Source organism: Lissotriton vulgaris, chromosome 10 (genome assembly GCF_964263255.1).
Source record: "Lissotriton vulgaris chromosome 10, aLisVul1.2, whole genome shotgun sequence".
NCBI lineage: Eukaryota > Metazoa > Chordata > Amphibia > Caudata > Salamandridae > Lissotriton > Lissotriton vulgaris.
The window spans coordinates 890,133,545-890,159,582 of NC_141698.1; the positions used below are offsets into that span (position 1 = coordinate 890,133,545).

The following is a 26,038-nucleotide window of genomic DNA, read 5'->3' on the forward strand; positions in this document are numbered from 1 at the left end:
ACATAAATACAATCTCTGGTACCAGGAGATACCTACACACATTGGGATGGGAGACACTTCCCTGCACACTAAGACTGAAATGTAAATCCACTGAAGCTGTTGGCAAAAGGTTGCAAGACCTTACTAAAGCAACTGCAATAGTTAAAATGCTGTATCAGCAAATAGGAGTCAGTACACTTAGCCACCCAGCAGTGCTAAGGGGATATGTAAATGGCAATTACTTTTCTATAAGTCTGTGGGGAGGGTATGGCTAACCCTCCACTCCCCAGCTGCACTGCGTGTTTGTGGATGCTAGGTCCATTCGTTTTTCTTTCGTTACTCCGATTATTCAACGTTTACTTCAGTGTTAACCATGTCACTTAATCATTATTTTTCATTCGACAAATCCACATTCCATCAATTTGTAGCAGAAAAACTTCTTGCATAAGCGGGTGCCCATCCAGGCCTCCTCTTTTCGCAAATACGATTCCAGTACAACAAGTGGTTCAAAGCAGCAGTTGGTTATTTAAAACCCAATGCATTTCGGGAATTTCATTTCCCTTCGTCAGGGGAGTTTAACGACTACAAATCCAGTAACTTCTTTAAAGTAAAGCTCATTCAACACAAGTATGCTATGTCTCCGACCCATTTGGATGCTGCTTTGGGCACTGTTCCTCCTGCTGCCTATGCAGCTTCACACAGCGCCTGAGGCGTGGCTGCTGCGGGTGCTTATATAACAAGCTACCGGCGCGTGTCCTCATTTTGCTTCGGCCATGCAGGGACCCTAGGAATCACTCATCTTATCAGTGCGAGGGAACTCGCCGTCTCGGCACCCAAATTCATTTTTTTTTTTTTTTTTACTTTTCTATAGGCAAACTGTGTAAAATACCACTCAGCAGTTCCTAGGGGATATGTAAATGGTAAGCAAATTGTGTCAAATAGCAATGATGACGTGAATATTTTCATGTTGTCATTTGGGAATATGAACATCCACAGTATAAGATAATTCCCTTACAGAACTTCCATATTAGAATGATAATTCTTGTTTTGTTTGGTCAAATACCTGATAGCTTCTGAAGTGCTTGTCTAAATGATTCTGCAAAAAGGTGTTATTTAAGCAAATTCCAGTGTAGACGAAGAGGCATTATGCACATGTAGTGCGTGAGAAATTGCTCATCACGAATTCACATTCCATATTTGTGATCAAGTAAGCTAAACAGCATTTCAACACTTTCTTGATTCTGTTGGGCAAATTGAAAATATTTCACTGGCATTCAATAATTTCTATTCAAACATTGCTTGAATACATACCAAAATCAAGTATTTACATTCAAACTGTGAACTTCAAAATAACTGGTGTCCATGAGAATAATAAAAAATAATGCACTTCCCATTTCTGCTTGCAGGGCATTTCTTTTTGGTAAAGATGGAAACCCAAACAAACGAAATGTGCACAATGAAACGGCAATGCACTTGCTGTGTATGGGTCCCCAAATCATGATATCTGAAGGTGCCATCCATCCTCGCCCATTTCGACTGTCCGAAGACAACTTCCGCAGAGCTGATTGTCTGCAGATGATTCTGAAATGGAGAGGTGCAAAGATTGACCAGGGGGAATATGAACGAGCGGCTGTGGATGCAGTTGACAATAAAAACAACACACCTTTGCACTATGCTTCTGCCTCAGGGATGAAAACATGTGTCGAGGTAATATAAGTTTAAAGTGCATCTTCATATGTATTATTGTCAATATGGTTGTTTTGTTCTGGAGGTTTTGACTTGAATGGTAATGCAGACTACGGATATTTTTTTGGGGTTGTTTGGACTACACATGTACAATTGTTTTTACAAATAATTATATGTTCGAGGCATATGGGCTGCAGATGGTACATTATGAATAGATCGCCATCTGGTGTTGGGCTCGGATGATTGCACTTTGTTTTTCTCTTGGAGAGTCTTTTGTATCTTGGTGACTCCTCCTTTGGTTGGTAGTGCGCATGGGCATCGGCTCCTTCCTTAGATTGTTTTTTTCCGCCATCGGGTTGGGATGAGGATTGAGACGCTCCAGACCGACTTCGAAAAGAAGTGACTTATCGGCGCGTATTCCCTTTCCAATTCGACGGTATTGTTATCGAACGCGTTTCATTTCCATTCCGGCGCGTTTCGACTTCAACATCGAAAAAAAAAACTTTGATCTACGTCGACGAACAGGAGGCCTTTCTCGACTCAGTCGAGCCCGGAGTCCATGGAAAGTACTCCATTCAAGAAATGTCCAACGTGTGGTGCTAAGTTCCCACACAAGGACCTACACGAGGTGTGCAACCTCTGCCTATCGCCTGAACACGAATCCAGGGACTGCGAAGCCTGCGCAGCATTCTCCTCCAAGTCGACGATTAGAAATCGTCGAGCTCGAAGACATGAGGTTTCCAGAATGCAGTCGGAGGCGATCCCGGAGCTGTTCGGAGACGAGCAACTTGAGGAAGAAGAGGATCATGAGGATCAGTCGGGGTCGGAATGGGACGAGTCGGAGGTCGAAGAACTCGACGTGCAACAAACCGTGAGTGACGACGTCCCCTTACCAAAAAACCGACCCCGTGTGGTAACGACCCCGCCTTCGAGCCCGGTCAAACCGCAGAAAAAAGTTTCCGACGCCCCGCCTTCGGGCCCGGCAACGAAACCGAAACTGAAACCGAAACACTCGGTCTCCCACCATGTCGGATCCGAGAAACGGTCGACATCGACTTCGACACCGAAGCTTCATGCAAGGGAAAGCTTGGCATCGAAACATTCCATGTCGAAACAGAAACATGATTCGACGTCGAAGACTCACTCGACACCGAAGAAGTCGGAATCGAGTAAACACTCGGTGCCGAAAACACCGAACATTGACGATCGAAAACATAAGCACCTTTCGGAACCAAGGCCTTCGGTACCGATACAGGAGCAGCAGACAGATCCCAAACAAAAGATTTTGTTTATCGATCCGCAAACTGGCAAAGTAGTGACGAAGAAGAGGAAGAATGAACAGATAGAAGACAAATCTCTTCCTTCAAAAAAGAGAACACTGGGGACAAATACAACTCCTCCTACTTCTCCTCGACCTAAAGTCACACCCTCTTCTCCTATTCCTCACACTATGCCAAATATTCCTGCACCTTCTACACCAAGACCATCTACACCTCAGTCTGATGTAGACAGTGATCCAGGGGAGGGAGAACCTCAAGGGGATGATGAAACTATCCCAGATGAGGATGACCCATGGGAAAATTATAATGTAGGGTCAGATGATGACAACGACAAAGTTATATCCCTCAAAGCCTTCACCACCTGATGATAACACAGGGTTTGTACAGCTCATTAATAGGGCAGCAAAATATCATAAGGTAGATATACATACAGAACCTCAAATAGAGGACTTCCTATTAGAGACGCTACCTAATGCACAAAGAACATCAGGTAATCTACCTATGCTGAAGGGTCTTCTCAGTCACACAGAAGAAATATTCAAAGACCCAGTGAGGGCTAGGGTGTTAACCCCAAGAATTGATAAAAAATATAAGGCGGCTCCAAAAGATCCAATATTTATCAAAGGGCAGGTACCTCTGGACTCGCTTGTAGTTTCAAACGCTCGTAAAAGAGCGAACTCATTATCTACAGGAGAGGCTCCTCCACCTGATAAAGAGTCAAAATTAATAGATGCATCAGGCAAGAGAGTAGCATCACAAGCGGCAAATAGCTGGCGTATAGCCAATACACAGGCACTACTTGCACGTTATGACAGGGCACATTATGATGAATTAGAAAAACTCATCACACATCTCCCCAAAGAACATCAGAAAAGGGCAGATCAGTTAATACAGGAAGGAAAGATAATAACTAATACTTCCATTAAGTGCGCCCTAGACGCAGCAGACACTGCAGCAAGATCCATCAACACCAGTGTCATGTTAAGGAGACATGCATGGCTTAGAATCTCAGGATTCAAACAGGAAGTACAAACATCCTTATTGAACCATCCCTTTGATCAAAAAACACTTTTTGGCTCAAGCACAGATGAGACCTTAGAAAAAATGAAAAAAGATACAGAAACGGCTAAGTCAATGGGAGCATTGCAACAGCCAACAGAGGTTCCTTTCGTAGATCCACCTATAGAGGAGGCTCAAAAAATACAGGAACAAATCAGCAATCCACCTCTTTCACACCTACATCACCCAAAGGTAATTCAAGAGGTAGTTACAGGGGTAACAACAACAAAGGTAGAGGCCGCGGAAATAATAACAACCGCAACGCCTCAACCCCAAAACAGTGACTTGATAGAACTTCCCCCAGACCACATAACACCGGTCGGGGGACGTCTATCACAGTTCCTACCTGTCTGGGAAAACATCACATCAGGCAAGTGGGTGAGACAGATTATCCAACATGGTTATTGCCTAGAACTCGCAGCTACCCCACCAAACATCCCCCCCAAACAGCGTCCAATGAGTCAAGACCATCTGACATTGTTAAAGGAAGAAGTACTAGCACTGCTACAAAAGCATGCAATAGAGAAGGTTCCAAAACATCAACAAGGAACAGGAGTATACTCTCTATACTTCCTAATCCCCAAAAAACATGGGTCCCTAAGACCAATCTCAGACCTAAGACCTCTCAATGCATACATAAATTCGGAGCATTTCCACATGGTCACGCTCCAACAGGTACTCCCTTTACTGAAGAAAGGGGACTTTCTTTCTACACTGGATCTAAAAGACGCTTACTTTCATATCCCAAATCACAAAGCCCACAGGAAATACCTAAGGTTTGTAGTGGGAGGACAACATTATCAATTCAAAGTCCTTCCGTTCGGGGTCACAACGGCACCAAGAGTGTTCACAAAATGCCTAGCTGTGGTGGCAGCACACCTGAGAAGACAACAAATACATGTCTTCCCATACTTGGACGATTGGTTAATAAAGGCCAAGTCACAAGAAGAATGTCTTCACAACACACAGAAGACAATTCAATTGCTGCACCACCTAGGGTTTACGATGAACTACAAAAAATCACACCTGCAACCAAACAAGATTCAGCAATACCTGGGGGCTACTATAGACACAGAAAGAGCAATAGCATACTCCAATCCGATCAGGATACAAACAATGGTCGGGTTAATACAAAGATTTCAACCACAACACTCACTACCAGCACGAGTGTTTATGCAACTGTTAGGCATGATGTCCTCCTGCATACTGCTAATACCACATGCCAGACTACAAATGCGTCCACTACAGGAGTGTCTAGCGACACAGTGGAATCAGGGTCAAGGTCAGATTACAGATCTGGTGTTGGTAGACGACCGTACGCATCGCTCTCTGAAGTGGTGGAACACAACAAACATTTCCAAAGGATGGTCGTTCCTAGAACCGATTCCACAAGTGATAATAACAGCGGACGCATCGCTCTCCGGATGGGGAGCGCATATGGACAAATACACAGTGCAGGGGAAGTGGAGTGTGCAGCAAAAGAAACTGCACATCAACTACTTGGAACTATTAGCGATATTTCTAGCACTAAAAGCTTTCCAAATGCAAATAACAAACAAGGCAGTCCTGATCAGAACAGACAACATGACTGCAATGTATTATATTCAAAAACAGGGGGGACACACTCTCTCCAACTATCCAAACTAGCACAGGACATTTGGAGATGGGCCATTCCTCAAAAGATTTATCTGTTAGCAGAACACATACCAGGAGTTCAAAATCAGATAGCAGACATCCTAAGCAGACAGTCAGAACAAGTACACGAATGGGAGCTGCACGGCCAAATACTGCAGCCATTCTTCCAAAGATGGGGGCAACCAGAGATAGATCTGTTTGCCAATCATCAGAACGCAAAATGCCAAAACTTCGCATCCAGGTACCCACACCAACGGTCCCAGGGCAATGCACTATGGATAAATTGGTCCAACAGATTTGCTTACGCTTTCCCCCCTCTACCACTAATTCCGTTAGTGGTTCGGAAACTGCAGCAGCACTCAATGACAATGATACTAGTGGCACCCACGTGGGCAAGACAGCCGTGGTTCACCACGCTACTACAACTCTCACAGGTGCCACATCAAAAGCTAAGATTATTACCCATGCACCTTACACAGAACCATGGAGAAATAATGCACCCAGATCCCAAACAATTGAACCTAGCGATCTGGCTCCTGAGGTCATAGAGTTTGGATATTTAGATTTACCACCAGAATGTATGGAAATCATTAAACAAGCAAGACGTCCTACCACCAGAGCATGCTATGCAGCAACGTGGAAGAGGTTTGCTATACACTGTAACAGTAAGCACATCAACCCTCTGGACGCATCCACTAAACAGATCATTTGCTATTTACTACACTTGCAGCAATGTAACTTAGCATACACCTCTATCAGAGTTCATCTCGCAGCTATAGCGGCGTACCTACAAAACAGGCAACATCTTTCCCTGTTTAAAGTACCAGCAATTAAAGCTTTCATGGAGGGACTAAAAAGAGTCATTCCACCAAGACGACCACCTTCCCCAGTCTGGAATCTCAACATAGTACTTACCAGACTAATGGGGCCACCATTTGAACCTATGCATAGGTGTGAAATACAATTCCTCACATGGAAGGTGGCCTTCCTCATAGCTATCACGTCACTTAGAAGAGTAAGTGAGTTGCAGGCTTTTACGATTCAAGAACCATTCATGCAGTTACACCAAAATAAAGTGGTTCTTAGAACAAACCCAAAATTCCTACCAAAGGTAATTTCTGCATTCCACATCAATCAGTCAGTGGAATTACCGGTTTTCTTTCCAAAACCACAAACGGTAGCGGAAAGGGCCCTACATACATTGGATGTCAGAAGGGCAATATTGTACTATATAGAAAGAACACAAACTTTCAAATGACAAAACAGCTATTTGTTGCGTTTTCTCCTACACATAAGGGCAATCCCATCTCTAAAGCGGGCATTGCCATATGGATTGTAAAATGTATTCAAATATGCTACTTAAAAGCAAAGAGAACATTAACTGTTCCTCCTAGAGCTCACTCTACACGTAAACTAGGAGCATCTATGGCATTTTTGGGAAACATTCCACTAGATGACATATGCAAAGCAGCTACCTTGGTTACACCGCACACCTTCACAAAGCACTATTGTGTAGATGTGCACACAATACAACAAGCTAGAGTGGGACAAGCTGTATTAAAGACTTTATTTCAGACAGTTGCAACAGACACGGGCGACCACCGCTAGGGAGAGAACTGCTGTATAGTCTATTCATAATGTACCATCTGCAGCCCATATGCCTCGAACGGAATATGCTACTTACTAGTATGCATCTGTTCTTGGCATAGAGGGCTGCAGAGTGGTACATGCCCTCCCAGCCTCCCCGGAAACCTGTATCTGTTCCAACATTATCTTATTTAGATACACTTACATGGGCATTCCTATCTGTATTCTATCATACTACTCCATCTAACCCTACTATGGCAAAACAATCTAAGGATGGAGCCGATGCCCATGCGCACTACCAACCAAAGGAGGAGTCACCAAGATACAAAAGACTCTCCAAGAGAAAAACAAAGTGCAATCATCCGAGCCCAACACCAGATGGCGATCTATTCATAATGTACCACTATGCAGCCTTCTATGCCAAGAACAGATGCATACTAGTAAGTAGCATATTCCTTCTTTGCTTTTTTTTCTAAAATCTGTACCAAATATTTAACGTGCAGGTGTGATTTTGTTCCCTTGAACAGTTACGATTTAAGCCCACAGAATAAGCAAGATTCAGGATTTTTGTTTAGAACCCCCAGAATAAGAGGTTGAGACAAAGTTGAACTCAACTCACTGACTTTTGCGTATAACCAGTAATATAACAAGAAATGCTACAAGACATAAGCTTATAATACCTTTTCTGTTTGTGTGAGAGACGTTCTCTAAATCAAGTAACTTTATGCTTTTAGCATGGTGGCTGTAGTTAAACATGCTGTGCATACTCCTGCCATTTAATGTTGAGCTCAGATGTGTGAAACTTGTTTTTCTTCTAAGAAGTCTTTTGAGTCACAAGGTATTGTGACTTCTTCTAATGGTGAGTATGCACCTGGGCATCAACCCTACGGTTAGATTGTTTTTTTTATGTAGCTGTCGGTGTTGGACATACTTCAGTGAGCTCTGGTTTGACGCCTCGTGGTGTTCTCTTCGGGCCTTCGATTCCTCTCCACTCTTTGGTATTGTGTTTTAGTCATGTGTTCTCGCTCTCTCTACTTGTCCTGTTCCCTCCATCGATGCCCCATTCGAGGCATCACCCTTCCAGTTCCGTTTCCAGGCAGTTTGCTGTATGAGAATGTCTGTGAGTAATTGAAACAACTCCCTTTCAAAACTGCTTAAAGTGTTGCACGAAGTTCCCATGGAAGGACCTACATGAAGTGTGCAATCTGTGTGTGTCCCCAAACCACAAGACCGCATGCGAAGCTTGCCTCACCTTCTTTCGCAAGAAAACCATCCAGTATCGTTGAGACCGACACCTCATGCCCGCATCCATGGCGATCAGATCTCTTAGACAAACTATATTTTTTCCTATGCTTTGTTATATATGCTCCAATAAAACAAAACGTTATCTCTTTTGTATTCAGCTGTTAACAAAACACGGTGGAAACTTATTTGCTGAGAACGAGAATAAGGACACCCCTTGTGACTGTGCAGAGAAGCAGCATCACAAAGATTTGGCACTGAACTTGGAATCCCAAATGGTCTTTTCACGGGATCCTGAAGCTGATGACATAGAAGCAGAGTATGCTGCTTTAGACAAGAGAGAGGTAAATGTGTTCTCATGATAGTTTTCAGTGTCTACTCCCATGTATAACTATCACTCATAAAAGCTTCTGGTAAAGCCGAGGCTTCTTACTACAGTTTTGTGTATAGGCTTTACGGTGCATGGCCATCATTTCTTAACAGAAATAATGTCTTTTATTTATTTATTTCTTTTTAAAGGTATGTCTGCATGTTGATACATTATTATTGACTGATTTATTACATGGTTTTCCAAGTTATTTAAGCTACTTCAACACTCTTGGTGCATTTTCTACTACTTGCTCAGAATGCTGCTAAGTGGTTTTTAGGTCTCGTGACCTCTCAATGCGCATGCATTGAGAGAAGCGAGACTATAGGGCTTTAAACAGACTTTAACTAACTGGCGATTTGATGCTGTGCCCGTGCGCTTTTAGGTCAATGCGCCAGCGCATTGACCTAAAATGCGGGTGCACAGCATCAAATCGCCAGCCATCTGTTGCCCAGCTTGGTGCCGCTCCACCCCCTGCCGGATCAAAGGCTTTCACGGCCGGCCGGCCGTGCTTTGAGTTTCACGGCCGGCCGGCCGTGTCTTCTTTTCTTTTAACTTGTTTTATTTACAGGGTACACGTATGGCAGTAACGGCAATATTAGGATCCTAATATAAAACAAGTTATTATTAAGATGTTTAATTTTTGCTCATTTCTTTATAGGTGTCTGACTCGGTCACTTTCTGTTTTAAATAAATAACGCAAGATATACTTGAATATGCCATAAATCTGACCAATGTGCGGCTGCACACGATCAGGCGCAGGTTATTACGAAATGGATACATTTTACATTATTTATTTGTTCTTTTCTGCTCGCATTACAACTGAAAATAGTTTATACAATTAAAGACGTGACTGGTTTTGCCCAACGTTTGACAAGACCAAATGCCCACATTTTTTCCGGGCGAGACAAGACTCCTGATAGCGGACAGGGCATGAAACAAAGGCTAACGCTTTGGTTCTGGACAGTGATATCCCCACTGCGAGACCGCGTAGATAGATGAAGCGGTGCCATAGCGCTCCTTGCTGCTCTGTCCATACCGGGGCTTGTTAAGTGGAAGCCTGTATCTTGGCAGCAAACAGGACGACGTTCTGTTCCACCACTTTGTTCAGTTCTTGCGGAGTAGCTCGGGGATGCTTCGAGACGTAATCCGCAATTGATGCAATGCATTCCTTCTATAAGACAAAAAAAAACAGACATTTCACTGGGCAATTCATGTACACTGACCAAGGTAATTCGAAGCAAAGTGTTCCCGCGTAACGATCGGTAGGCTAACCATTCCTGTGCCTTCTGGTATTTCTATGCCTCTCCTGGAACTTGGGAGCGAGGCATAGAAACATCCCCATATATTCGATGTGAGGACGATTTACGATTCGAACTCCAGTCCCCAAATATCTGTGAAAATCGCATTTTTCCAAAGCCTTGCCGTCACCTCTGCATTTTTAAGTATGGGCCTGTAAGAACGTATGTGAAACTTGGCTGCGGGGCAGAGACAGATGGAGGCTTCAATAGGCTCACCGGTGCTCCATTGAGCCACGGCAAGCAACTACAATCCCAAACTGCCACAAGAGGGCACCTCATTACAACAAAGTATTCCCTAAAATATTATTGTTCGAGGAAAAGAGCGTCAGAATACAATCCGAAGCTCTGCGCAATAGAGGCTAGACATTAGACACAGCTGGTGTGAAATCAAAGGCACTCATTTATACGGATATTCATAACCGAGCAAGCGCCACTGAGCCTCTCTTCAACGCATCCCCGCCCTCCAGTCTGTTTGCTCTCCTATTAGGAATACTCGTCTGTCTGAGACTTTACTGAATTCGGGCACTACTGCTGTTGGAAGAGGGTAATATCATCATACATACATTTACCACTTTTTGTCTGAAGATGAGTCATTCCCTTAGTTTAGAGCCAGCCTTCTGCTGGAGTATGCTGGCTTTCTCTAGAGTATGCAGTGGCGTAGCAAAGGCCCCAATAGGGGGGTGCGAGTTTTGAAGGCGGCAGCCTCTACCCTCCCCCGCCACGGGCGGCCAAAGTGCTTGCTACCCCACTGAGTGGATGTGTACCTCCGAAGTATTCACTACATCTCACTACCCTTAACCTGAGCTCTTATAACCCCCCCCCCCGCACACACACACACACACGCACACACAGACGCACACACGCAGGCACTTGCAAACAGACTCACATGCATGCACTCACATACACACACCCACATGCACACTCCGACACACACACACACATGCACACACACTCACACTCACATGAATACTCCCACTCAGACACACACGCACACAACTAGCACAACTAGCGGCAGGCTGAAACACAAAGTAAATAATAAATAAAAAACAACATGTAATCTTTATGACAGGGATTACACTGCCACTGACAAAGGTAAACAACAGTTAGCTCAGGATCTGCAACACTGCATGTTCTTCTCTTCGCTCAAGTTTGATTTGCAACTGTGGGGAGGGGGTGGTGTAGTCGCCAGAGCACTTCCACCTCATAATCTGGAAGCATAAATCACCCCGCCCTCCCTCGCCCCATTGTTCGGCTCCCATTTCCTGTAAAGTTCAATTCACAGTTTCTGTATTTTGTGGTCGCCTTTACATAGTGCATTACACAGTGAGTTACAGCCCTCAGTTCACGACAGGCGACACTGTTTCAAGCGGCTTTCAAGCTTTATTACAAATCACAAAAAATATGTTAATATTTCACTTCTGTTCTTGGATTTTCATCACAATAAAAAACACTGAATATAATCTTCACAAAAGTTATTTACAAAAGTTTAAGCTATTGCCATTACAAATTAAATAAATTATTTAACAATTAATTTAACCAAAAAAAAAGCCATTGTTATTTGTAATATTAATACATTTAAGTCACGTTAATAAAAAACATGTTGCATTACAAATGCTATAGGTGTCACATTTGCGAAAGTTATAACTATTGGCATTGTAAATGGCTAAGCTATTAATTTAGCTATTTTAACAAACACATAAATTAAAAAAATGTAATTTATAAGACCAATAGCTCATACTTTCCTAATGCGAGACCTATTGCAATTCCAATGCTTGTTTAAAAATATATTTTTCATTAATTACTGAAGAGCCAGAGCCAACTATACTGTGACATCAGGTTTTGTGAGAATCACTCTTAAATCACCGGGCAGTTCTAATTGCACACTAGTTTAAGTGGCTGATAGGTGCCCCTGTGGATTTAGGAAACTAGTTAAGTTCTATTTGAGCAGTCATTAAAATACATTATGGCCCTCATTGGGGAGATTTAGTTGGCTTTTTTTTGTGTGCCGACTATCTTTCCTATGACTTGTAATTCTGTACATTTCTGAGTTTGCTCTGGTGAAAAGTCTCAGATGCTTCCATAATTGGAGGAAGGTAGACTATAGAATACTATCTGATATATTTAAGGGCATGCTCAAGAGTATTCAACCAATGTAATTGAGAGAGACTAAATTATATGCAGGAGACACACAGCTTGGTTGGTATGAGGCCAGATGGAAATTGTGCAAACAGTTCACCCATTTTTTCTTTTTTTTTTGCGTTGGGATCAAAGGGTATGATTTCTCTCACACACTTGCAATTCTGATGAAATCTAGTTACCCACCTAAATGTGTCATTCGAAATAGTTTTTGGGAAGGGAGCTAGATAATGATGAGTGAAGTGGGGGAGATGTTCAGACAAGACAATGGGATATGCTATATAGTTTTATATAATTGGAATTACACCTGTGCTAAATTAAATTATGTGCACCCTGCAGGTTGACTTCAAGTGTTAGGAGAAATGTAGTCTTTCCGGTCGAGTCCTTCCGTATCTGATGGTGGTGTTGTAAATTGAGTGTATTTTGAAAAGGCATTCACTGGGGTGTAAAATCTACCTCAAGGAAGCCCATAACCACACCTCCTAAAGAAGAAGCATAGGGTCTGGATAATTTGAGAAAACAGGATATGATGCTGCTTTGCCAAACATGTACACTGTTTATCTCTCGATAGCTACCAACTGAAAGCACCCTTCTCTGATTGTATTTAGAACACTGGCACATGTAGATGTTGGGCAGGGATCCAGAGCACACTATATGTATCTAAATGATATTCTCATGTTCAAGTATTCATTCATTCGGGATAGATCAAACCAAACGTAAATTTTCAAAAGTTTTATTCATCAGCAGTGTTCACCTCTTGGGAATCACTGTACCTGTCACTCAAGCCTACACGTGTTTCATCACAGCATGTGGCTGTGACTCTTCAGGGCTGATCTTAATGATCGAAGCTTCGGTCTCCAAGTACGGGTTCCCGCACTTGGAGACCGAAGCTGTACAAGGCTTAATCACGGGCTGTACATGGCCTGAATACCGTTACTGAATCTTATCCGTTGTGAACTTAGCTTTTAACAGTTTGCTGACGGCAACCGGACCAACCGACTGGTGCCGTGACCCTGTAAACAAAAAACCACCCGATAAGGACCGGGTTGGAATTATCACCGGTTCCCCGACCACGCTCCTCGATCATTAAGATCAGCCCTGAAGAGTCACAGCCACATGCTGTGATGAAACACGTGTAGGCTTGAGTGACAGGTACAGTGATTCCCAAGAGGTGAACACTGCTGATGAATAAAACTTTTGAAAATTTACGTTTGGTTTGATCTATCCCGAATGAATGAATACTTGAACATGAGAATATAATTTAGATACATATAGTGTGCTCTGGATCCCTTCCCAATCAGAATAAGAGGGAGGTTTTTGTACCTCTTCTCTTTACAGAGGTTAAGGTTTTCCTCTGGCCAAGAAGCACCTACCTTGATACCACGACAATCTAATATTTTACCGTGAGAAGTTGAGCGCCAAAATTTCTGAACACTTAAAAAACCTACTCATAGACTATTCAAACATGTAGATGTTGTTTACTACGGAAAGGCTCACCTTAACATCTATAAAGGTGGAGTTCTAGATTTGAAGCAAAGGGATATTGAATATTTATTTTAGAGTTTTCAGTTCTGTCATGTCTACCAGATGGTGGGCTGTGAGTATTTTATCTTAGTCCTAGTTAGCACTTGATGGTTTAAAAACTGTTTTCCTATACGATCCTGCACAGCGCTGGAGAAACTGAGAATAGAAGGCTCATATAAGATCTCTGTAGTAGTGAAGAAGAATTGGAGATGTTTGAATTGATCTGTTCTGTTAAAAATGGACAGATTTTCTTGGAGTAATGTGTGTTTTCTTGGATGATAGTGTATTACTTGTGAAAAAAGGAGGGATTTTGTGCATAATTAAAAAACTATTCTTAATTCCAACTTTTTCTTCCATGAAATGTCACATGAAGTCAGGAGATCATGGGATTTCTCTTTCTTCCGTGTTCTATATCACTTCCTGCCACACATTCTTATATTAACTTTAGATTGCTCACTTCAGTTGCATAAATTAAACATTATTGCATCATTCTTCATAACTAAATGTATGTCACATTTTTGGCTAGATGTCTGACAGAATTTTTCTCTCTCTGTTTATGTATTAAGTTCAATAACAGATGTATGTAGCCTTGTTAGTAGAGATTTATTTACTTGGTATGTTTTTTTGATTCAGATGCCTTTTATAGAAGAAAACAATTGACGTTTGTATTTTTTTTCTTCCTAAAGCCGTATGAAGGATTAAGACCTCAAGACTTACGCAGGCTGAAGGATATGCTTATAGTGGAGACGGCAGATATGCTTCAAGCGCCACTGTTCACTGCAGAGGCATTGCTCAGGGCACATGGTAATTACAGCAGTTCAAATAATACATTCATGTTGTCTTCATTATAAAAATCCACAAATTGAGAATTTGTGACCCCTAAATTGTTTCTTAAAGTGTATTTTCTGCTTATTGTTTTTATTTATATTTCCTGGAGATAATATTATCAAATATGTTTGTATAGGTAGTGGCATATCATAGGACTTTTTATACTTCGCATATTCGCTGAATTGGAGATCTATTAAATGGCTTCCAGTTTTATGGATATTACATATTCTAATATCTTTTTTTTCACAACAAATTTTATTAGTTGATCAGGTAGAAGCAGGTATACAGCACTCCACAGTCAGGAGGTCACTGCATGATTATCAGCATAAACACATCATTGTATCCCAATCAATGAGAAAGAAACGTTTCTCCCTAACTTCCCCAACTCCCACAGCCACCCAAAAACCCCACTACCCGCCCCTTATCCCACCCTAGGCCCGTACACGCGATCATGTCAAGCCCTCTTTACATGCCATCCGAAAGTCCAGTGCCATGCGCACTCAAAGCCTGGCGTCCATCACCCAAATACAGATCCTCATCAGGCTCCTCCGGTGGATCAAGAGTCAAACCCCTGTAGTCTGCCCACCGCTTCCAGATGGGACAACCTCTGGCCTCGAACACTGGGCGCTCCAAACCCATAAAATAGTCCAATCCAGCTTTCCATGCACTGGGGGGGGGGGGGGGGCAGGGGGGTGCCGGGGGGGGTTCTCGTTCATTCTTCCACGCTCGTGCCAAGTCCCGCTTGGCCACTACCAGGCCCAATAGCAAGAGATGAAGTTTGTAAATATTTCCACCTACCCCCTCTAATACATGGAGGAGACCCAGACGATGGGTGCGGGGGAGATCCCAACCCAGCACCTCCGACAAGCAACTCCACACACCATTTCAGGACCTAGTCAAGCCAGCTCACGACCACACAGTATGTATTAGGGTACCTGTGTCAGCTCCACAGCGCAGGCACTCCGGGGACCCAATGAGGGCCGCCTTCCACAGTCGCTCTCGGGTATAGTAGGCCCTGTGCAAGTATTTAAATTGGATTAATCGGAGCCGCACCGCAATAGCCGTCCCACGGGGGGACTCCAGTGCCTCCCTCCAGTCGTCTTCGTCCAGGGGCCCCACATCTTTTTCCCAAACATCCTTCAATAGGAGTAAGGAGGAGGAGCAGTGGGTGACCAGCGTTTGATAAATGCGGGACACCTTTTTGTCCCCAAGATCGCCCATGAAGACCTTCGCTTCCACGGGGCTGAATTCCGGCAGCGATTCCAACCCAACCATGCTAGGCGCCAATGCATGGCGAAATTGTAAGTATCGGAAGAACTGAGTGTTAGGCATGTGGAACTCGCCACGCAAGTCCTGGAATGACTTGAGAGTCACACCGACATAACGTCTCCAAGCGAGGAAATTCCTATGGAGTCCCATCTGCCAAACCCCGCAAGCGAGGCCAACGCAGGGAGTCGTCCATTCTGCCACAATGGGGTCTCTGCCGTCAACCTCCCCCACCAACCCATCCGACGCAGTGCCTGTCTCCAAACAGCAAATACTACTTGCGTGGCCGACGGCAGCCGCCTCCTAAGCCCAGCCGAGTATAGGGTGGTATGCAATGTGTTATTCCCCATCAGGGAGTCCTCCAGCGCATATGCCGGATCGCCACTATTCCCATACCACCGATCGTTTAAAACCAGCAGATGCAAGGCCTGGTAGTACGAGAGGATGTCTTACGTGGCCAGGCCACCACAATATGCGGATAGAAAGCACGTACATAGCGCCACTCTAGCAGCTCCCCCCACCCACAAAAAGCGAATTGACCTGCCGGAACCACCGCGGTGCAATGGGGCGCGGATGGTTCTGTAATTGATAAAGGAGTCGCGGAAGGGCAACCATTTTAAAAATCGCCGACCTGCCATATATGGTAAGGGGCATCCGAGACCAGGTTGTAATGTCCGTTTGGACCCTCTCCCATACTGGCAGCACGTTGCGCTCCCATGAAACCGTTGCGGACTCAGACAAGAACACTCCAAGATATAATATGCCCCCGGCCGCAGTTTTCAATGCTGATGCCCATGGGCCCGTGTCCGCTCCTTCACCCAGCACCCACAGGGTGGACTTACTCGGTTTAAGGTAGAGGCCCGACACCTCACCAAAGATGCGCATTATCTCTAGCACTCGGGGCCCAGATCTATTCAGGTCAGTGAGGAAAAAGAGGACGTCGTCCGCATAGAGGGCAATTCGATCGGTAAGGCCCCCCCCCCATACAAAGCCCCGCAGCTGCGCATCAATGTGCACCCAAGAGGCGAGAGTCTCCATAATTAACGCAAATAAATATGGGGACAGCGGGCTACCCTGACTGGTACCCCGGCCGATGGCAAACCTCTCCGAAATCGCCCCAGAAACACGCACAGACGCCGTGATATCAGTATAGAGAAGTTTGATATATGATATGAACACCGGGCCCAGATTAAGATGAGGTAGAAGCGCGAATAGGTATGTCCAGCTTACCGAGTCAAAGGCCCTGTCTATGTCGGCCAAGAGCAGGGCTGCCCGCACTCCCGTGGCCCTTATCGCATCTACGGCATTCTGTGCCCTGCGTATATTGTGTCGCGTCGCTCTACGCGGCATGAAGCCCGCCTGATCCGGGTGAACCAGATCAGCTACATATGGGAGGAGACGATTCGCCAACGCCTTAGCCAACAGTTTAGCCTCGATGTTAAGTAATGATATAGGGCGGTACGAGTCGTGACAATCGGGGGGCCTACCAGGTTTCTGAAACACCACCACCTCGGCATGTCACCAGTCAGCCGGCAGTCTACCCACTTCCCGCGCTGCCTCCAGTGCGATCCTATAATGGGACTCCAGTTGGAGATGGAACTTATATATAAAATTCACACGTGAAACCGCCCGGCCCGGGCACCTTCCCCGTGTTGAGCTGACCCAGTGCATCACCCACTTCCTCCGCCGTGAGGGGAAGGTCCAATGCTTTCCGGGTCTCAGTGGAGACCGCCCTCGGGGGCAGGTCGGCGATAAATTTGTCAATCGCCTCAGCCGAGAGGCAATCCTGTGGGGCATATTGTTCCGCATAATAGCTAACAAAGCCAGCAGCCAGCGCCGCTGGGTCCGTAATGGTGACGCCGTCTCCATCAGTAATCCCAGGCAGGGCAAGCGGCTGCAGAGTACGCTGGCACAGTCTGTGAAGCATAGTGCAAGACTTGTCACCCCATTGATATACCCTACTCCGCGTAGCTAACCACGCCTACCTAGCCTCATCTAGTAACACCGACGAATAGGACTGCTGCGCCTGCAGAAGCCGCCGCACTGCCATTGCGTCCTCCTCTCCCCGACAACATTGCTCCAGCGTCTCCTCACGAGCCGCCGCCTCCACTATAGCTTCCCGACGCCTGCGACGGGCTGCCGCGCACCACACAATATCAATTCCCGTCAGGGTAGGTTTCATGGCTTCCCAGAAGACCACGGGATCAGTGCCCTCTACCAGATTTTCTCTCCAGTAGTTGGCAATCTCAGCACGCATGTGTTGCACGTACTCGGCCTGCTGAAGGTGCCAGGAGGACATCCTCCACCGGAATGGCTGCCTCGTCCTATGCAGGTCAACCACCACAGCTACTGGGGAGTGGTCAGACAGTCCCCTAGGCAGGATGGCAGCCTCCCTTACCCTATCCAGGAATCCACAAGGCACGAAGACATAATCCAGCCGGGAGAAGGAACCACGGACCGCAGAGACATACGTGTATTCGCGGGCCCTGACATGCATGTGTCGCCAAACATCTGCCCAGCCAAGCCCCTCCACCATGGCGCGCAGCCGAGTAGGGACGGCAGCCACAAGCGCCCCCTGCATCCTCCGACGGTCCTCACGCACATCCATCACATCGTTCCAATCTCCCCCTAGGACCGCCAGGGAATCTGGAATGTCCGCCCATAGCGCAAACAAACGCTCAGCCAGGGACCACTGTAGGTGGGGGGGGAGCATAAACACAGCCAAACACTATCGACTCCGTGCCCACCATCCCGTGAACAAACACATAACGTCCCTGGGGGTCTATCCACTGCTTCCCGCGCACAATGCCAGTCTCTGATGGATTAGGATAGCTACCCCCCTTGAGCCCCTGGAGAACCCCGCATGAAAAACTTGATGGTAGCCATATCTCTGCAGGCTCAACACTTTCGTCCCCATCATGTGGGTTTCTTACAACAAGACATCAGCAGCCTCCCTCTTACCCCACCGCAGTATCGCCCCCCTCTTGATCTTGTCCAGCATCCACCTAACATTCCAACTCACTACACATATCGACTCCCTGGGGAGCCTTGGGGTGGAAGCCTCAGCCATAGTCCCATGAGACCCAATACCAGAGCATCCCGCACCAGGCCCAGGCGCATAGCACATCACAGAACAAGGCATTATAGGTCGCGTATACCCCCAACCAACCCTCCCCAACCCCCCTTTCCCCTGCCCCCCACACAAACCCCTCAACTTCCCAACCCCGAATCCACACCCCCCACCCCAATACCTCATGGAACACTGAAGTACCTGTTGCGGCATGGGAGACCTCGGGCCCAAAACAGAGCGCCCAAGACCAACCATACCAATGGATCGCACTCACCCACTGAACCAAAACCCCCCCCCCCTCCCAAGTTAACTCCCACTCACGTAGAAGGCACGTAGCTCCTGTAGTAAGGCACCCCGATCCCTTCCCCACAGTCCCACCCATTGTCAGCCAAAAGAAACCAGTTATAGCAATATAAAGTCAAAGTTCAATCAGCAGTATAGCAGAACTCTGTTGCAAAACTCCTCTCCGCCTGAGCACGTGGCCTCTGTAGAACGGCATAAATCCCCACAGGCACTCAGCTGCCCTTTCCAGAGTGTTAAGAGTCAGAGGGCGCCGCTGACCGAGTTGTACTGCGAGATGTAGAACGTTTCCGGGACCTAGATCTCCTATTCCGTTTTCCACGGGCATTCTGGTCCCCCGGCTCCTGCGATGGATCTCTCGAGTGCCCCGGGTCCAGACCCGGTTGAGCATGGGGCCTGACCCTCTCTGTCTCATCAGTCCACTTGAATACGTCGTTGGTTAAGACTTGTAGGAAGGTCAAGATCCGTATAGGGGAACACAAAAGCAACATCCGACTCAAAAAGAACAACACAAAGCTTTGTTCCCACTTTGTCGATCTGAATCATGATTGTGAAGAAATGAGATGGACAGTTCTCGAAAAACTGACAGACAGACCTTGGAATGCCACACGAATCCTGTTTGAAAAAGAACAACGGTGGGTGAACCGTTTGAAAACCCATTTATTTGGGCTCAATGATAACATTCCTTGGTGCCAGTTCTCATAAAATAAGGAACATGTATGCCCAATGATCCTTAAAATCAGTGATTTATTCCAATAGGGTCCAACATACATAAAGAGTATCCTATGACGAATGATGAGTCAAACTTCTGTTGGTGTCTAACAACAAATAATGTAAGGTCAATTCGACAAAATTTAATTGTCCTTTACCATTTAGACCAGGGATTTAACCTCACTTATATCTAAAATCTGCATCTGCCGATAACGCCAGCAGTAGTCTTGTCTCTAGCTCCATGACTTTCCTTACTCACAAAAGCAATAGGAAGCAGTCACCAAGCATCCGGGGGCAGAGACAGCACAAGTCCTGGAAACTCTCCATGCGCTGGTAAGAATGGCGTCCAGCTCCGGGTAAGCGCTCGACTTTTTCGAGGTAAGAACACTGCCTGAAGGCCCCCCTTTACTATTTTTTCGTTTCAGTCTGGGACCAGAGAGTCCCATTGCCGCCCGACTGAAGCTGAATACTATCAGCATATTAGGTAAGACTACCGCCATGGGACTATGCACGTACTTATCTTAGTTAAGATCACGATCCTCGCTGTAAAAAATTCACGCTGTACTAACTAGACTGTCCTACACGTAACTAACTGAGGAAGTCTTTATTTAGCATCACTGCCTGCCTTTTTAAACGTAAGACCGCCAACAGCAATCTAAAAGTAAACCCTCCTAAGAAGCCACAAACACCACGTATTTCCCGTGAGCACTATACCAGTTCTACCTGTTCTTTACTCACATAAAGTAATCCTCCACAAAATGTTGAGTGATCACATGAATGCTATATATGCACCCATAAGAATGTAATTCTTAATATAGAATTTTTTCCCCCTTTTTTTCAGAAAATTCTCGAAAAAGCGAAAATTCAATATACAATATTACTACACAAATGGTGTTAGTAATCATTTCCAATTCGCAGTAATTGTTTTTGTGTTCTGTATTTGTCCTGACGAATGCTCCGTAGACCCGGCTGGGCGACATGGAGCAGAAACATGTTGACGCTATGCTTTAAAAAGGTATAAAGAGATCCATTAACTCGACCTCAAACTATACCGCAACCACTTTTAATAGCGATACTCCACCCTTTTTTTATTAAAATATCCTTTGGTGCAGTATATGCTTTTTATCATTTTCTCTGGGTGCCCCACATCCCCTTCCCTTATCTCTGGACACTGCTACTAGCGCCAGAGGTTGCCTCGGGTTGAGGCTTGGCATATAGCACGTTGTTGGTTCACTCGATGATAAATGCCATAACGCGTGTGAGGGGCGGAAGAAAGACATACACCGCACTATTAACACCGCGTTTATGAGAGTGTTCCATCTTAACCAATGGTTAAGTAGTAACTAGTGTCCATTCTTCTTCTGATAAACCATACTATTACCACTGGGGTGATGAATGGACCGTCTACCCTACTCCCCAACCTTTGATTAACCGCACTTGAATACGTCTTCCGGTGTGTCAAAGAAATGAGTCCGTGATTGGAAGATCACCCGTAGGCGGGCCGGGTAGAGCAAGGAGTACTGAATTTTCAGGCCTCGGAGTTTCGCCTTGGCAGCCATAAAGGAGTGCCGCTGTTGTTGTACAAATCTGGTGTAGTCGGGGAAGATCATGATTTTCTGGCTTTCAAAGAGAAGAGAGTCTTTGGCCCTCGCTTCCCGCAAGATTGTGTCCCTGTCATGAAAGTTCAGGATTCTAGCAATCACCGGTCTGGGTCTCTCACCCACGGGCGGCTTCTGTGTCAGAGCCCGATGGGCGCGTTCAATAACAAAACAGCGCGATAGGACATCTGGGGGGAGCCAACTCTCCAGCCACTGGGACAAAAACTGTTACATGTTGCCCTTCTCACAACCCTCCGGAAAACCCACAAAGCGAAGGTTGTTTCTGAGCGCCCGCCCTTCAGCATCCTCCACACGAAGCGCCAGGCCCTTTTGAATGTTTTCCATCGCTGCCATTTTCGACTTCAGGGTTCCAACATCGTCCTCCACCACTGAAATCCTAGATTCGGCCTCCGTGATTCTTGCCACAGCGTTGCTCAAGTCCTGGCGCAATAGGGTTGCATCTGCTCCAACCACCCCAATCTTGGCATCCAACATATCTCTGGACTGGGTTATAGCTGCCATCAGCGCCGCGTTATCTGGCCCCGACCCCTGGCCCCCGGATGCTCAAGCCCCCCGCTCGGTCCCGTAAACTTGTCGATGGGCCCCTGCTAAGCAGGCCCACCCCACCTCTGGTCATGGCTGAGGCCTACTCCTGCGCCGCCGCCCTCGGATCTGTTGCAGATCTTCACGACGAGCGATCCGCACCTCCAACAACTGAGGTTCCGTGACAATTGTAAGTGGTGTTTTCGACTCACACGAATATGGTCGAGTCTAGTATCTATGAACCGCAAATGACGAGTTTAGCAAGTGTGCGCAGTTTCGCTGTGCTAACTTAAACCGTTCGTTTGTTATGTGGGTTTGTCATCTGTACCCACGGGTTCCATCTTAGATACGGCATCCATTTTGTCTCTTGCCCTCAAGTAGCCAGCGAACGGACGCTGTCCGCTTCGCGACCCTGGGACTCCCAAGATATTTGCGGAAGACACATGTTCTTTGAAAGTGTCTTTATGACGAGGGGGATGCTACTGTAAGGCAGATGGCGCCGCTCGAGGCTCATCTTGCCGCACGGGCTTATTGTCTCAGCCGTGCATCTCATTAGGCACGTCCCTTTGATGCCTGTATCTCGTGCTTCTCGACACTCCCCTTTTACACCCTTTCCGATCTCCCCACTGTTTCCGTCTTCCTCTGCACCTGTCTTCGTTCCTATTTCGATCTACTTTACTGCTGATTGGAATTTGCTAATGGTGGGAAGATGGGTTTTTACAGTTGGGAACCGCCAAATGTTTCCGCACTTATGTTCCGGATCTTGTGTGTTTCAAAGTGATCTAAGCGACCCCTCTGAGAGCGACTTGTGGGAACCAGGTTGTAAACTATTGTGTATCATGTTATCCTATGGGTAGAAACTGTATAAAAGGAGCGATCCACAAATACAATTTGAAGCAGTCTCCCCGAACTACACTCGATGTACTTCCTGTGACTTCTGTGTTCCCTGCAGTAAATAAACCTTGACTCTTTGACGCCGAAGGAAGTGTCCCGTGTCTCTGTGACTTGTACGCCGGAGCAGGTTACCCACGAAGGTTTCAGGTGTTGTGCCCTGGCACCGCTGGGTCCAAAGAACCCAGTCCTTCAGTTGGCGCCCAACGTGGGGCTGCATCAGTGGTACCGGTCCAAGCCTGACGATCGTGAGGAACTTCGTGTGAAATCTCCGAGGGAAGGTGCACCCCGCTTCATCGATCCTGTTGTCGAAATAAGTGGCCCGAAGACTTTTCCCGCGAAGATTCCCGCCTCCTAACGGCTGCGACGGACTGCTACCCTGACTGTAGACCTGTTTTGGCGCCTGGCGTAGACCTTGGTATAGCGAGACGATTGACGGGCCTTCCTGAGGACGCCATTGATCTTTGAGTTAAGTATTTGTGGGTCGCTCCCAGAGTTCTTGGTTGTAGACACTTTAGCGAGTGTCTTTGTTGTAGACACTTTAGCGAGTGTCTTTGTTGTAAACACTTTAGCGAGTGTTTTTGTTGTAGACACTTTAGCGGGTGTCTTTGTTGTACACGCTGTGTGAGTGTTTTTGTCGGTGACACTTTGCTAGCGTACTTTGTTGTTGTTGTATTTGTTTGACGACTGCAGCCGCCAAAGACCGAGGGTTTAGTTCTTTGCTGGGACTTGGTAAATCCCGAAATCCCGTAACCCTTGAAGTTTGTGAAACTCGGCTAGTGTGCAAGATGCCTGGTCGCAGTACTTTGTTCAGTTGCTTTAGACCTTGTGGTGCGGATTCCCTGCTGGAGGACTCGTGTCCGATACCTCCGGTTGGAACTCCTACTTATGACCTATATAGCAAACATGGGCTAGGCCCGATTGCTTTTAACGATTATTGGATCAAATATACAAAGAAAGACGGCGATCTTCGTTGGCCACCTCACGGTAGCTTCGAAGCGTCGATCTTAGATAATTTGGAAATAAAGTTGTTCGAACGTAAATCAAGGCCGGCCATGTTTGATGCCTTTCGGTTCTGGCGCAAAGAAGCCCGACAGAAAGAGATCAGACAAAATAAACGTAGTCAGCGAAATACTGTTGCTACTATAGTGAAGAAAGCTGAGCAGTTTCAGCGTGATAAGGAGGATAAGGATAAGGAAGTGTTTGAGAGATTACAGCGTATGTCCATAGACAAATGCTATCCTGTTTTGTCTACGGAGTCGGATAAGAAGGAAGAGGCAGTTGAGGATTCTTTAATGTCCTATCTTATGAAGTCGCCACCTCCGTACGTACAGGGTACCGCAGCTCCTGTGGTCCCTGCCGTACCTGTTCCACCAGTTCCTCAACCTGCACTTGCTCTTCCGACTGTTCCTGCTCCTTTGCCTCTTTCTATTCCTACTGCTCCTCCGCTTCCACATACTCCTGTTCCCGCTACTGCTCACGCTACTGCTCCTGTGTTGTTAACCCCTGTTGCTGCTAACGTCTCTACTCCTTCTCTTGTTAGTCCTGTGTCTTACTCTTCTCCCTCTACTCGTAATCGTGATTCTCCCCTTGCGACAAACTTCTTTCAGTCGCTCGGACCTGTTTTTGGGTCTGCAGGTTCTGATGGTCCACAGAGACGTAGCCAGCTTCCTGGTAATAGAGAACGTGTTGCGCTATACAATATGGCGATGGGTTGGATGATAAACCCTGTTAGAAATCCACCTCGTGTTGTCCTCGAAACGTTTGATCAATTCAACATACCTACTCAGAGATATGTGTTTGATGAAATGTGCAAGTTCTTACATGATCAGATAGCGGACAATGCGCCTGACGAGGTGCTGACCGCCCTGTCTGAACTCCGGCTTCAGTTCGCAACTGGACTGATAGTCGACACTAATGTCCGACGTGCTATTGAACGGTTGCTATCTCTTCGTCCCGCTCCTATTCCTCATGCATTGTTCGTTGAGGACATTGAACAACGAGATGGGTCTGGCCAATATCCTATGCGAGAAGTTCCGCCAGTTTGGGTACCCGCTGATAATACTAATGCTAATGCTCCAATACCAGCACATTTCCAGAGAGTGTGGATACACCTCCCTTGGAAACGATCGGAAGTGCTTCAGGTGAAACAAACTTTGCCTGATCCTCGCAAAAATCCTGCGGGGTATTACAAAGAATTATCGCAGCTCGTAGACGCTACGATAATGAATCTGGCCGATATCGACATGTTGTTTGGCAATATCGTACCGCAACCGGTATGGGCCAAGATTCGTCACCAAGATCACGCGAATGAATTAGGTGGTGATTGGGCTGCCATTACAGCGGCAGACGCTGGACAAGTGGCTGCTACTAAACCCGATCAGTTGATTGAACTTCTTCCCCAGCGAATCATTACGTTAATGAAAACGCTTATGCCAGCTATGAGGGTAAATTGGGACAAGTTGTCAGCCTGTAAGCAGAAGAAAGATGAGAGTGTTTCAGACTTCTTTACGAGGTTCGAGGAAACATTCGTCGATCATAGTGGGCAGGATATGGGTACTGAGGGTGGACAGAGGTTGTTTGTGGATAAATTTGTATCGAACTTATTGCCCGACTTGTGCAATAAATTGAAGAATTCAGAAAGTGCGTGGGCCGTTTCTACCTCAGCTCAGATATTGGCTACGGCACAATATTACGAAAATAGAGAAAAAGAGGAAAATGACCGTGCCGATAAAAAGACGAAAGAGCTGAAAACTAAAGTGTTGTTACAACAAGCATATCCGCCGCGTTCTAATCAGAATGCGCCTCAGCAGAATAGATCGCAGTCGCAATCAAATCGATCGCAGCCGCGTAATGATTCATCTTTTCAGAGATCTTCGTTGGGGTACAACCAATGTGCTTATTGTAGACAGGAGGGACACATTAAATTCAATTGTCCTGCTTTAAATGACCGTAGTGGTGGTAATTCGTCTAGAGGAGGTCGTGGTGGTGCACAGAACGCATCACGTGGTAGAGGTCGTGGTGCTCAGAACGAC

General features: G+C 46.0%; 1 protein-coding gene across 2 annotated transcripts in view; it reads left to right on the top strand.

Annotated features, from left to right (window-relative positions):
- Nucleotides 1–26,038, top strand: part of ANKIB1 (ankyrin repeat and IBR domain containing 1) — a 429,345-nt gene that overhangs the window by 58,054 nt on the left and 345,253 nt on the right. For both annotated transcript variants that reach the window (XM_086941850.1, XM_086941851.1), the window contains exons 3-5: nt 1,386–1,686; nt 8,630–8,812; nt 14,483–14,600. In XM_086941850.1, the coding sequence (XP_086797976.1) occupies nt 1,386–1,686; nt 8,630–8,812; nt 14,483–14,600 (602 nt within the window). The remainder of the gene's footprint in view (nt 1–1,385; nt 1,687–8,629; nt 8,813–14,482; nt 14,601–26,038) is intronic.